This window comes from Heterocephalus glaber, unplaced genomic scaffold (assembly GCF_053883595.1).
Source record: "Heterocephalus glaber isolate CG9 unplaced genomic scaffold, H.glaber_assembly_v1.0 deba00001472, whole genome shotgun sequence".
NCBI lineage: Eukaryota > Metazoa > Chordata > Mammalia > Rodentia > Bathyergidae > Heterocephalus > Heterocephalus glaber.
Window position 1 is genome coordinate 16,424,595 of NW_028258315.1, and position 14,578 is coordinate 16,439,172.

General features: G+C 39.0%; 1 protein-coding gene across 1 annotated transcript in view; it reads left to right on the plus strand.

Annotated features, from left to right (window-relative positions):
• Cap2 (cyclase associated actin cytoskeleton regulatory protein 2) overlaps nucleotides 1-14,578 on the plus strand; it is a 172,348-nt gene that overhangs the window by 76,712 nt on the left and 81,058 nt on the right. Inside the window, exon 4 of the mRNA XM_004847637.4 lies at nucleotides 3,099-3,176. Coding sequence (XP_004847694.2) covers nucleotides 3,099-3,176 — 78 coding nt within the window. The remainder of the gene's footprint in view (nucleotides 1-3,098; nucleotides 3,177-14,578) is intronic.

The window sequence follows — 14,578 nt, forward strand, 5'->3', positions numbered from 1 at the left end:
TATATCTTGGTGGGGAGGAATACATGAAATTATCTGTTAATTATTATCTTTTTTGGCTTATTTTTCAGTATTATGCTAAATTACTCCCCAAATTTCCCACAGAAATCTAAATTTCCTCTCAAAGTATTCAAGCCATCAGATAATATTTTCTTCGTCTTTTGATTCATCAATTTATTATTATTGCTGTTACTATTACTTGCCAGCATCTGTCCTGGAACTATCCTTCATTTCCAGCCAGTCTTGGGGCTCTTTAGGCTGCATATTCAGCTCACATCCAAAGACTTCCTTTGCCCCTCATCTGTCTTGCCTCCCCAGTTCCTATACAACAAATCTTTCTATGGCTTATGCTGTTTCTGGTGAAACTGATTTTTAGCTTTGAAAGCAACAACAGGAACGAATACAGACAACTTTTGAGAACTTGAATGTCAGAAAATATTTTTATTCTATCCTACCCCTCAATTGATATTTAGCTAGGTATAGAATTACCGGGTTAAAAAGTATTTCTTTTAGAATTTAGAAAACATCCTTACTCAATTGTGAGTGGAAAAGGAAGCTGCTCACCTCATGGCCAAAAATAAAAGGGAAAAAGAGAGGGCAGAAGAGACAAAGGTGCCCCGGTCATCTCTGAGGAGTGTTCCCAGCAACCTAAGACCTCACCCTAGATCTCACCTTATATAATTTACAGTCTTAGAACTTGACAAGGGTATAAAAATAAATTTAAAATAGCTTAGAGACAAGATGATAAAACAATAAGAATGAAAAGAAGTAAAAGTCTAACAAATCAAGAACTAAAAACAACATTAATGCAGACACATATGCCTTATTGTATGAGACCGGTTGAAATATTTTTATTAACAATTAAAAAAAAGTATTCACATGTTTACAGTGAACACAGCTGACAGATAATAAATTAGAGACAGAGTCTAAAAGCTATGAAGGCATTCAAACATTACCCAGTATGAGGATAGCAGTTGGAGACTCTGACTAGAGACTTTCACAAATGAAGCAAAAGACATATTATTGAAAGATAAAAGAAAATTTCCCAAAAATGAAAAAAGGATTAAATCTTTCCAAGAACTATAACGGAGAATGCTCAAAACCCAAACATATCATAGTTGAACTACTAAACCTCAAGGATAAAGAAATAATTCCTCAGATCATATCAGAATAAGTCAGTTTCCTACAGGGAAGGAAAACATCAAACTAGACTCAGACTTCTCCATTTGGAGCTGTACTATGGATATGGAGAAGAAAAGGGGCCCAAGAATACAAGCCTGCCAAGATGTTAAGTAGGAAGACAACTGGGAGGCCTGTTTAAACCCAAAAGAATAAAGCAATTCTGGGATCTTGGAGAAGGAAATACTTGATAATGAGGATCCAGTCAATAACAAAATATAACTGTATATCTAGAAGTTGAGAGGCTATGGTGAGAACCACCAGGTTTCTTTAAATGTAGAACCATGTAAACAACCATGGAAATTCCCGGTACAGATAGCATTTTAATGCCGTGAGGTGAGCAAAATAAAAATAATAACTAAAACATATGGAAGAGAGGGGACCAGAAATGGCAAAGGTGTGAGAGTAATTATGTTCTCATGTTTTTCAGCAAGAAGCCAACCAATTCTGTTTAAAATTATAACACATTTTTTGAAATGCAGATACATAATCCAGTTTCTTAATATTTTAAAATTTTTTAAACCTCAGGTTGATCATTTAGGACATAGTAACTATTACAGTGCAGAAATTTTCATTGAAGTTTAACAGTCTTTTTCTCTTTAATCTCTATTTAATTATAATTAAAATGTATGCTTTCTAATTAAAAATAGCACTAGATGTGGTCCCTTTTTTAAGTGTCTCTGCATATTTCTTTTTCAGTGTTTCTTTGTGTTATTGTTGGTGGTGGTGGTGGTGGTAAAGCTAGGGATCAAATCCAGGGTCTATATTTTAAAAAATCATTCCATATCCATTTGTTTTACCTTATGGAAACACTGTGTGGATTTTCTTTAAACTAGAAATAATGTTTGAAAATGGCTAATCCTGGGTGATGTGGATATTTCAAAATATTTTTTCATGGTACACTTAATTAGTTGAGTGTGAGCAGAGGGTAAGAAAAAGAGAATGCGTGTTTGAGGCCATTCCCACCTGCACACATCCTACTGGGGGAGGTTCAGTAAAGGTGGACCTCCACTCTACCAGGACCCCAAATGACAACGAAAGTATCTTCTCAAGATCCATCTTAAGGGATCTCATAAGACCACTGATTCTTGGTGAGCATATCATCATGGACATGGCTTAAGGGATGATTCTTTTTCCACTAGAAGGTGTAGAACAGATTTTGGGCACGCTCAGAAAAAGGACAGGAGAGAGACATCCTTTGAACATCCTTTGCATTTTGAGGCTCAATCTTTTTTTTTTGGTATCCGGGATCGAACTCTGGACCTTGCACTTGCAAGGCAGGTGTGGCGCTACTGAGCTAAATCCCCAGCCCCAGACTCAATCTTTTAAAATAGCTTTGTTGAGATATAATTCTTCTTTAAAGGGTACAATTCTATGGTTTTTCGTATATTCACCAAGTTGCAAAATCATCACCACTAATTCCAGAACATTTTCATCACTCTCAAAAGAAATCCCATACCCATCCACAGTTCACTCCCCATTTCTCCCTTATACCAGCCCCTGGCAACCACTAATCTACTTTGTCTCTATAGATTTGCGTATTCTGGACATTTCATATCAATGGGGTCATACAAATGTGCTCTTTTGTGACTGGTTTCCATCACTCAGCATAGTATTTTCAAAGTTCATCTATGTTGTAGCATGTGATAGTACTTTATTTCTTTTTAAGGCTGAATAAAACATCATTGTATGGACACATCACATTTTGTTTATCTATTATCCATTGGTAGGTATTAGAATTGTTTGCACATTTTGGCTAGGATGAATAATGCTGCTCTGAACATTCCTTTACAAGATTTGGGGTGAGCATATGTTTACATCTTTCTTGGATATACTGGTAGGGGTGGAATTCCTGGGTCATATGGTAATTATTGGTTTAGGAACCCAAACACTGAAACTGCTGTCTTCCTCTTTATTCACAGGCAGAAATGGTACATGGAGCTTTCCAAGCCCAGCGGTCTTTCCTCCTCATGGCCTCTCAGTACCAACAACCCCAAGAGGTAAGAGTGAGTCATGACAGACAAGTTGTTTAGGGCTGGGCAGAGCAAGATGGAGAACAGGGAACTAACAGAGCCTCTGCCTGTGACAGACATCCAAAGCTGAGATGCATAGCATGTGTAGGTTCTGTGTTTAATCTGGAGCATGGTATAAAACATTTCTTCTATCTTCATAACCTTAGTCAACAAGCTTTTAAAAATATAGATGAGCCGGGGATTTAGCTCAGTGGTTTCGCCGCCTGCTGCGCAAGCACAAGGACCCGAGTTCGATCTCCGGTACCAAAACAATATATATATATATATATATATATATATATATATATATATATATATATGACAATTGCAAGGAAGCAATACTACTAATATATTGTCATTATAACTAAATTGATACTGTAACAGTGGACATCACCAATTTGCAGGGTCAAATCATTTATGTCATCTGTATCCTCTTGTTTTTACTAGCCTCATGGCTTTTTCATAATCAAACGTTTACTACTAATTTTTAGTTCTGATCTCATGGTGCTTTGTTATCAAAGAGCATTCAAGTTTGTGATCATTTATAATTTTCTTGTATGGATTTGATTTTGGTTAGCTCTATGTTGTAAGTAGCATGGATGGGCAGAATTGGAGTTTCTCACATGTCTTCTGTTTCCAGACCATCTAGGGAGTTCCATTGCAGTGTCTGATTTATTGTGCCTGCAATATGGCCCAAGATTTTGCTTTTTAATAAGCTCCTAAGTGATGCCCAAGCTGCTGATCATTCTCATTCAGAGATTCTCTCCAATATGGATGTTTTGAAAATGAGAATCAGCAGCATGGGCATCAATTACAAGCTTATTTTAAAAAAGCAAAATCACCAAAGTAGAGGAGAATCTTTATGAATCTGTAAATTCTTAGGCATATCATGGCTCTTCTTTTTCTGGCACCAGGAATGTGGATTAACTTTTTTTTTTTAACTAACGTCAGAGGAGTTCATGAATGGGACTATGACATCCCAACAGGAGCATGGTCAGGGCTACTAGTGTGGCTTAGCACGTGGCTGTGTAGACTCCCCTTCTTGCGCTACTGCACTCATGATAAAGGGGAGACATGTTTCTAAGGGAGGCGTGCACTGGGAATGTCCCCTGAAACACTGACCACAGTGTTCCCAGTGTAAAATGGCCCTGTGAGACCAGGTAGGCAAAATGCAAAGAAGGTTTTTGGTGCCCTTTCTGGCCCTTCATATACTTCCATTTCGTCTTGACCCAGAGCACTGTCCTGGAACTTCCATCTGATAGGAAAGCAGAGGTTGCACGACAGTGGCAAGAAACTTGCCAAGGCTAGGCCTTGTTCTTCCCAGGGTGCATCTGGAAGACACATCATAAAGAATGTCATCATAAGGGAGATGGCCTTTTCCCAGGGGAGCAATATTGTATTTGAAGCCTTTGCTTCTTCATTTGTCCAAGAAAAAGAGAATTAACTATTCTAATTTTAACTCCCATTGGCACCCAGCAGTAGTTTTCGAGCTTTAGTGTGCATGAGAATCCCCTGCAAGGTTGTTAAATCACGGAACACTGGGCCACACTTACAGAGTTTGAGATTCAGTAGGTCTTGGTTGAGCCCCAGGAATCTGCAGTTCTAAGGAGTCCCTGAGTGACAGAGATACTTCTGGTCTGGGGACCACACTGGGAGAACCTACAGTGAATGGATTGCTCTCCCTTTTATACCTCAAGCTCAGCTTTACCTCAGAGGCTTTAGAATTTTACTTTCAGCTGCCTCTACCACTGCTTCTCAAACTTCACTCTTTGTTTGAATCACATGGAGATCTTGTTAAAGTGCAGAACCTGGTTTAGTAGATTTCAGGCAGGCCCTGAGTCTGTAGCTCTCACCACCTTCCAGGTAATGCTGCATCTTCTGGTCTGTCACTACACTCTGAGCAGCAAGACTCAAGTCCTTGCACCTGAAATCTTCCCAAGCATAAGATCCCTTAGTAGCCAAACATCCAACGCATGTTCTTTTCACCTAACATTTCTATATTGGAATACTGTGTTATGCTGCAGTAACAAACATCTCCAAAGTCCTGTGGACTTAGAACAGCAGATGTTTATTTCTTGCTCACATTGTGTGCCTGTTGTAAGTTGGCTTGCTTTCTCATTTAGGAGTTATTAAAGAACTGCTCATGTAATTATTTACTTAGAGTTGTAAGGAAGCTCTGAGAGAAAAGGTACAGAATGATTCTTTTGGGTTTTTTTGCAGTGCTAGGAATCAAGCTCAGGGCCTTGCACATACTAGGCAAGTACTCAACCACTGAGCCATATCCCCAGCACAGAAGAAATGAATTTTAATAGGAGTTTGAGGTGGGATAGGGAAAACATTTTAGGATAAGAGGACCTCATAGGGAATGCCTTGGATCCTGCTATTGAAGATGACCAGTTATACAAGCAAAGCGAAACCAACATTAGTAGTCAAGTATGGCCCATATCGGTCACATGAGACCCTAAGCAGAGAACCTTGCTCTACCTTTGCCCAGATTTCTGACCTACAGAAATGGAGGTGATAAATGGGTATTTTTTAAGCCACTAAGCTTGTGGTAATTTGTTATGCAGTGACAGAAAGCTTATATGGATTGCCTTGATTCCATTCATACTGGACTCAGAAGCAACTTTTTAATAAAGCCATGGGTCACAGATCTGCTAGTTCCTCACCCACACCCCTTCATCTATCCTAGGAGAAGCAAGATAAGGGGATTATCTACATCCATGACTGACAATGGTGACATCCAATTTCAGATTTCTTTTCTTATTTTGGCACTGAGCAACAGGTCTTTCACATTCTCTAATACAAGTGCTTTCAACTTGTTCAACCATGTCCCATAGAAAAATGTATTTTATTTCACCATCCAATTTCACAGAATAAGTTATTCTTGTTGTGTGCACAGCATTCTGGTATTTTTTTCCAGTTCGTCCTATTGCTCTGTTCTTCTAGATTTTTTAATTTCATTTTGTTTTTGTTTTTCAATTTTGGTTTTGATTTTTTAAGACTGGGCATGACCCTAGTGAATCAGTTTCATGGCATCCTAATGGATCAGCCTTTGCAGTTCAAAAGCATCTTTCTCATTGATATGTTACAATACTTGTGACATAGGACATATTTTTAAAAATTTGCAGAACATCACGTACTTTTCTTTTCTCCCTTGTAATTTATAAAATAAACCTTTGTGCAAAAAAAAAATGACCCAGTCCTTATAGTATTATTGTCTAGGAATTTTAGTGAGAATTTATGAAGCCTGTCTTCTTCCAGTTGATGGAAGGATTCTTTCTTGGAAATTTTCCCAGAAGCTCCCACTCTGGCTCACTCAACTATTTCTTTACTTTTATAACAGAAGGCTATAGAGAAGTGTGTTATTTCTAGTCCACAAACAAGGAAAATGATATCTGTGACCTGGTGCAGGATCTAGGCCTGGACCTATTCCCTTAATCATCATCTGCATTAGCCTGTTTTCAGTTACTGTAATGAAGTACCTGAGTCTGGGTACCTTTTAAAGAAAAGAAATTTATTTAGCTCAAAGTTTTGGAGGCAGAAAGTCCAAACAACATGGTACTGGTGCTGGCTCTCGCACACCCCAGCTATGTCAGATGGTGGCAGACAACATGATGGTGAGATCATGTGTGAGACGGGGAGATCATTACATGGTGATTCAGGAAGCCAGAGCAAGAAAGGTTCTGACTTGCTTTTTTATAACAACCCTCTTGCAAGAATTAACCATGGTCCCACAAAAACTGCCTTTGTCCCTGTTAAGGCAACACTCCCAGTGACCCAGTTGCTTTCCAGTTGGCCTCACCTCTTGAAGGTTCCATGCTCTCTCACATTGTCACAGAGAACTAAGTTTCCCACACAAGAATCCTCAGAGACAGCTCAAACCACATCCATTCTGCAACACCATGCAAAGCCCTTTGCACAGACTACACACAAGACTCACACTGCAGTCACATATGGGAGTTTTATGGGGAAATGAAACCTGACCTTGTGACATCAAACATCACCAGAGAAAAATGAGAAAGGTGATCTTTAATGACCTCTACCATGGGTGACCAGAAGCCTGGCCTGAGCTGAAAATGCAGCCTCTAGTGGACCAATGCCTCCAGTGCCCTGGGTGCCACCCCCCAAGGAAGAGGGTAACCAGGGAGCTTCCTGGCAGGTCTCCCAGCCAGGCCAACCAGTCCAGCCCTGGGAGATGCCTGGATAGTGGGGACCCCAGCTGCTGTGCCCGAAGTACATCAGACTTCCTCCTTCCCCCATACATGTTTCATATTTTCTCTAGCACTTCTTGTACTGTTAAGGCCTGTTGATTAAATGATGTGTGCGTGTGTATGTGTGCACACACATGTGCATAGAGTTAATGTGCATGGGTAGACAAGAAATAAACTCACACTAATTTTACCAGCTTCAGGAAAGATGATTTATGGTCATTGACTGCCTGTATTAGCCAGCTTCGTTTCACTATAATGAAATACCTGGCACAGGCTACTCATGAAACAAGGAGAAGATTGTTTTTGTTTTCGGTCGTGGTACTGGAGGTTCTAGTCCAATTGGTGTGGGACTTTGATGAGGACACTGAATGGCAATAACTGCGAACAGGCATTGGACCAAATCACTCTCATAGTGAGATGGAAGACAGAGACAGAGGGGATGGGCAGGGTGCCACAATCCTTCTCAAGGTCACACCCCTAATGATATAAGGACCCACACACACAAGACCCCACATTCTAAAGGTATCTCCAATCCTAAAGGTACCACCTCCCAATATTGCCACACTGGGGACCATGCCTTCATATATGGACCTCTTGGGGAGTACTATCCATGTGCAAATCATACCATTGCTCTGTAGATTTTAGTCTATGCAAAAAGCTAAAAAGGTTGAGTTTTATATTCCTCCAGAAGTGAGGGAGAGAAAGTGTGTGTGTGAGTGTGTGTGTGTGTGTGTGTGTTCTGCTTTCCCTCTTCTTGTTTATTTGAACTATCCCTCTCTTGGTGCTGAGGATTGAACTGGGGCCTCACATATGCTAGGCAAGTGCTCTACTACTGAGCTACACCCTCGGCCCCTGGACTTGGCACTTTAAAAGGCCTTTCCGTGTAGGAATTAAAAACTGATTCTCCTTCCTTCCAATTTGTGTACAGTCTGAAAAATAAGAGGGGAATGGAGGGCTGGAGACTCTCCTGGCACTTCCTCCATCTCTGAGTGATGTGCACACCTCAGCACACTCTGTGCTCAGCACTCGTACCGTCAGGATTTGCTAATGCCTGGAGCAGCAATCAAATTCGCTGATAAATTGTTAATTTTAAACTAAGGAAGAAAGCCTAGTGGCAGTAACCTTAGGACTTCAGGTAATTATTTAGGTACATGAGAGGCCTAAATTACCAGAGAGCATAAATGTGTTTTGGATTTTAATAAGTTTAATAGGTGATAAATGTTTGGGCCTATTTGATTTGAATTCCAGGTCTACTACACATTAGCTTTTTAAATCCAAATGCAAAAATAACAAATTCATCTGTTTCATAACTTTGAGAATCTTCTTTTGGGGGGTGGCTGTTGGAGAATTAACCCGGCAAAATCCACAGGACGTTTCCACTGAGCCATTCTAACCAAAGCAACTTGTCAAGTAGCCCACTTGGGGTAAGGCAATTAAAGTTTCTAAGCCCATGTTTTCTTATCTTTACTGATAATAATTCCTACTTCATGGTGTTATTGTGAGAATTAAGTGAGAAAAGGCATGCAAGGGTCAGGTACTAAGAGGTCAATGTTAGTCAGTGTAGTCCAGCTGTTTCAGCAAGAAGTCCCCAAATCTTAGTTTTTCATTGACAGTCTTCAGTGGCCATTTGGGGAGCAAGCATCTTCCATCCTGGGGTCCCTACTGCCTCTAGGTCCTTAGCCATTAACTTAGGAAAAAGAATACAGGATCATTTCCAAGAAGTAGGCAAGACTAGAAGTAGCATATCACCTCCACCTTCATTCAATTTCATTGCCATTCTTAGCTACATGGGAGGCTGGGAAAATTAATCCACTTGCATGCCTGGACGATTTCACAAACCAGGTGAGTGTCTAACCAGTCTACAAACGTGAGTCACTTAGTTTGGCTACAGTGAGGTCTCTCGGTTGGAAGTGTATTGTCTTTCTAAAAACTCATCTAGGTTTTTCAAGTTAATATCCTATTTTGCTAACCATTCAGATAAAGACAAGAAAGACCTTCAAATCTAACAAAACAGCATTCTTGTTGCATTTGGGTATAAAAAGAGAGATGTAGACATATCTGCACAAGTAACTTGAAGTTTCTTTTAATTAAAGTAAATTCATCCTTTTTGCCTATATAATGTTTTACCGTAAGTGTCAAGTTATTGTCCAATATTTTAAAGTGCCAAAGTACGCATGTGACTTTGATCTCAGAACATGCCTTGGGTAAATTACTTGGTGCTAGTGGCAGCTCTGGGAATTGTAAGGAGAAAGTAAATGAATGAATGAAGCCAAACTCCCAAGTGTTTCTTAAGTTCATGCCCAGAAAATGTCACAGCATTACTCAATCAGGGTTGCTGAGTCTTCTTGGAAGATTTAGCCACAATTAGTGCTGCTAAGTTCTGTTGTCAGGGGCCATGTGACAGAGAACATAATGCAATAAGGTAATTTGTGCCCTAATGTAAAATGAAATGCCTGCTTTGAAATATTGTTATCAAGTTGAGATTTTTTTTTCTTAATACAAAGGCAAAATTATCTGTTGAGTAACTACTGTTAATTATATGTGCAGAGCAAGTATTTTAATGGATTTTAAAATATAAAATGAAATTTTAAATCCATTTTAATGGACTTTTAAATATATAATTTCTACATTTATCTTTAAAAAAGAAAAAAATACCAGAGAAATATAAAGGAAGATGTTTTCATCCTTTGTATCACACTCAGTTATATTTTTATTTATTAGTGGTATTTCCCAGTGGTCTGTATGGGCAGCTTGGGGCAGGAATAGTGCCTTTGAATCTAACCAGTGGCTCACTTTATGTTCTTTTCCAAATTAACTTAATATCCTCATTTCATAAATATGCATAAGTTTCTGCTCTTACTGATATTGCTAAATGAGTTGGTTCTCTTCATTACCAACTCAAAAGCACCCAAAGGCAATATATACTTTTAATTTCTAGAGAAGCATGTAGACATAAGCTCAATAAAATACCTGCCAAATATAATCTATACAGAGCAAGTAAAAACTATTGCTTGCTGGTATGTGGAGGATTGCTTTTTCATAACCAGCAGCTGTCTGAGTAGCAGTTCATGTTTTAGATGGAGATGTGAGGCAGAAGGAAGCATTTGCTTTTTATATGAGCTTTTCCACACATGGCAAGAAAATTACCTCAGTAATTACACCCTGGCTAGCATGCGAAGCCTGCTGCCCATGCTGGATGTAAATGCTGCTTAACACAGACTGAACCCCAGAGAAAGATGGAGAGGCCTCATTTCTGTGATATCTTCAGAGTCTGCTGGAGTTGACAGCCTGAAGCTACCCAGTCAGAGCTGAATCCCAACAGGAAAGCTAATCATTCGTTTATCAGGATCCAGAGAGGAGGGTAATCAGAAAGGAGAGTAATTCTGTCATTCTTCTGCCCAGACTGTTTGCTTTAGCAACATAAAGCTGCAATGAGCCTGTGATCTGTGACTATGGGTTGGTAGCTTTATAGGTATTTAGAAACTCAGGACTTTGGAGGCAGAAAGGATTTGCTAAGATCCTGTCCCACTGGACTGTCACTCATGGTGACCTTTATTTTTTTTTTTAATCTGATAAAGCACATTAGCTCATCTCTCTTTGTATAAGACATGAATTAGATAACAACTGGCTGCCCAGAGGAAGTGAGGTGGTTATCACACACTAGGGATTTGGGAGATTATCAGAGGGGCAAAGGTTAATAAAGAAAGATAATATCTATTGTTTTATCAACTATTTCGTACTAAGTTGGTTAGAATTCCAGACTACCTTGATGATAAATGCTCCAGGAAGGATAAAACTGTGAATTTGTTTAACTAAGAAATTTTTCATTCTCTTTACTTACATGTTGGGATCACTTTGTATTTTTAATATAATAATGATCAACTATTTATCACTCTCCACTGTGAAGCTAAATGGTTGCTCACTAGCTCCCATAAATCTGATCTCGAAAGTTGGAAGGATTACAAGATTTTCTCTTACAACCCGAATCAAAAATCAGTTTAAAAAGAAGTCTGTGAGTCATTCAGCACATCTCTCGAAATGTTCCAGGAGAACCTGTTTTGGCCTTTTGTTCAGACCTGCCACTTGTTAATCACTCCGGCAGCCTTAACTAAAGTCTCCTTTGTAGGGTGCAGCTTCTATCTTTTGTACAGAGCTGTATATGTGAAAAGCAGAAGCAAGGAGAAGGTAATTCCAGCTGGCATTCCAGTCTGGATCCACCGCCATAAATTACTTAGCAGAGGGCACAGTCCGTTACTTTTTATGGTCATGTTCTATATTTGTGTGTGCTGGGGGATGGATCACATGACAGAACCATCATTTGATATTAGTGTTTATGTGCCCCAACTAGTGAGCGTTCGATTTAAGCTTCACTGTGCGGTACTTTTAACTTGTATATTTAGTTCTTAATTGAAAATGCAGACACTTCTCTAAGTACTAAAATTACAAATAATCTGGAATAAATTTTATGTAATTGTCTTTCTGAGGAGAAAAACTGCTATACATCTGACTAACTGAAATGCACAGTGCCTTTCAGAGATTTTAACATTGTAAGTCAACATTGTCAGAAAAATAAAGACCAAATTCACTATTTTACATTTTTTTAGTTCCTCTCCTGATCTGCATAGGAGAGAATCTTGATATCTGTTTATTTGAAAGGACAGGTATTTCTCAAACCAATCAAGAGAGAGAAGAAAGCATTTATTTTTTTCCTCTTATTCTCTGCATCCCTTCCCCCAGGGCAGTTTAATATTTAGCTTTGTAGCAGCAAACACCTAGAGAATGTACTTCTTCTTTGATGATGATTCCTTTTCATAAACTAAACAAGAAAAAAATGTTCTTGTCAGGTTTTGGTGGATTAGCTGCTCTGAAAACTAGTGTTTCCATATCTGGAATCACTTGCAAGGTAAATTTGCTTGTAAGCAGTTGCTTTAGATCTTTGTACAGCCCCGTTCATTTTACATACTCCAGCCCTCTTTAATTTCCTCAACTCCAGTAATTTATTTCTTAGAGCTTTTTTTTTTTTTTTAACCAAGTGGTTACTGATTGCCTACTGCATAGCAGCCAGAGCATTTAACACTTCTATATCTATTATTATTTCATTTGTAGTGAGCCATATTTTGGAAAAATAGGGTCTGGCTGACATTATTTGCCATGATTCTTACATTCCGGTGTTTTGCACTTGTCTTAGATGTTACCATCCCCTGCCTTAAATCCCACCATCTCCCACGAACACTACCACTCTTCTATTAAGGAACATATTAACTGCCTCCTGAAGATCTCTTCATGGCCTTGAATTCCTCCTCAGCAACTAGGTAGTAGTCTGCAAAACTGCAAGTAGCTTGTTCATGTGTTCTTCTGGAAACAATCCATTGTTACTGCCTTGTGCATGTTCTGCATCTCTTCAACGAGACTCTCAGAGCTTCAGGAATTTTTAGAATTGATGTGTCTCTGCTTTTATGACATATTGTGGTCTTCAGGATATTTTATTTGATGCCAAGTTTGATAATAAGACAGGCTCAGGCTCCTAATCACCTTTGGTTGCTTTAAGGAATAAGGGCTGAGTTAATGGTTTCCTGTGCCACAGGGAAGGGAACAAAGGAAAAGGACATTTTTATTTATTATCCTACTGTTATATTTTGCTAAAAAAAAATTGACATTTGAAGGTGTATTTAAAAGGACTGAGATATCAATGGAGGGTAGAACTGGTAAAATCTAAGTCATAGATCTGCCACATAGGTTGAGCCTTGAAAGAACATTTCTTATGGGAATTTAGAAAAGGGGAAATTAGAGAAAGAACAAGCCTTATGGTGTTTGTAAGCCACTTCATTTCAAAGATACCATTTCTCTTAGGCACCCTTTTACAAAATGAGTCCCTCTGAGGGGCCATGGAGTGGTTCATTTCTAGATGCGTAGAGCTAACGATGAGAAATGATCACAACCAGATTTGGGTGGCAGATGTAGCTCAGGCAGTCAGTGATGGTAGAATATAGGTTCTGGGAAGAGTGTGCTGATTAAATTCACATGGGCTGCGGAGATCCAGCTGGCCTGATACTTAAAAGCTGTTGAAAAATGTGCCAATTAGAGGGATTCTTTCCTATGCAGAATTTCCATGTAAATTGTGAAAAACAGTGCTTTCTTGAGGCCCTGAGATTGTTGTCAGTGTCCAATATGTGTCTTCTGAAGCTGACAATTGTACAGTTTGAACTACAGAAACTGCAGTGGACGACTCCATGGTTTTCCGTCTCCTTGCAGATAGACTGGCTGTACAGAATAATGACCAGCACATCACACAAATTGGATTTAAATGACTCAAATGACAGGAGTCCCATCATTTTATTTGGCTGAATATCTGATAGTTGAATGTGCATAGGATTCCTCTTGGAAAGTCGTAAATTGGATTCTCTTCTCCCAGAGGGACAGGGCCATAATTTGAAGCTTCATATTTTACCAGCTTGACAGCAAGTAAAGCACAGACCAGGCAAACTATAAATCATAAAAGTGAGATACAAATAAAACCTTTGTAATTATTTAAAATGGGAAAAATATGGCTCCAAGTCTTAGAAAGTGGTTATAAATATACTGTTCACGGTGATTACAAGAGTCCCTGAAGAATTCTAATTGCATATATAGCCATTAAAAGTCTGTATCCTAACTGTCCTATCTGAAACTGTGACAGCTATTGTAAATATTCATCACTAATAATTTTACATTACTCTTTAGAATTTGCAAGATCTTTTTGTAAAGGTGTCCTGGATTGTATATATCTTTGAAACTCTTTTTGTGGAAAAGTTAGAACTCCCGCCTTTTCTTTTTCTCTCTCGACAACATTTTCTGGCTTGGACAGAGACTTTAGAATCTTTCTGTAATCCTCTGATACTGTACTTGAGATTGAATCATCCTTTTCAAAACTAGCAATCAAAGAATGACAAATTCAAAGGCGACACTTCAGAGTGCCTTGGGGAGGGTCTTCTGGTCTTCTCAATCAGCCTTTCTTCATTCTTCTATCTGACAAGGTTTGAAAAGGAAAAGGAATCAGCCAAGAGCAACAGGAGTCATGTGAGGCAAGGGAGTAGAGACACATGAGCGCAACCTTGTGGCTCATCAGTTAGAAGCGAGGGAGGGAGCTATGAGCAGATCACATGCCCATGCTCCTCAAAATGTTTTAGCACAGTGCCT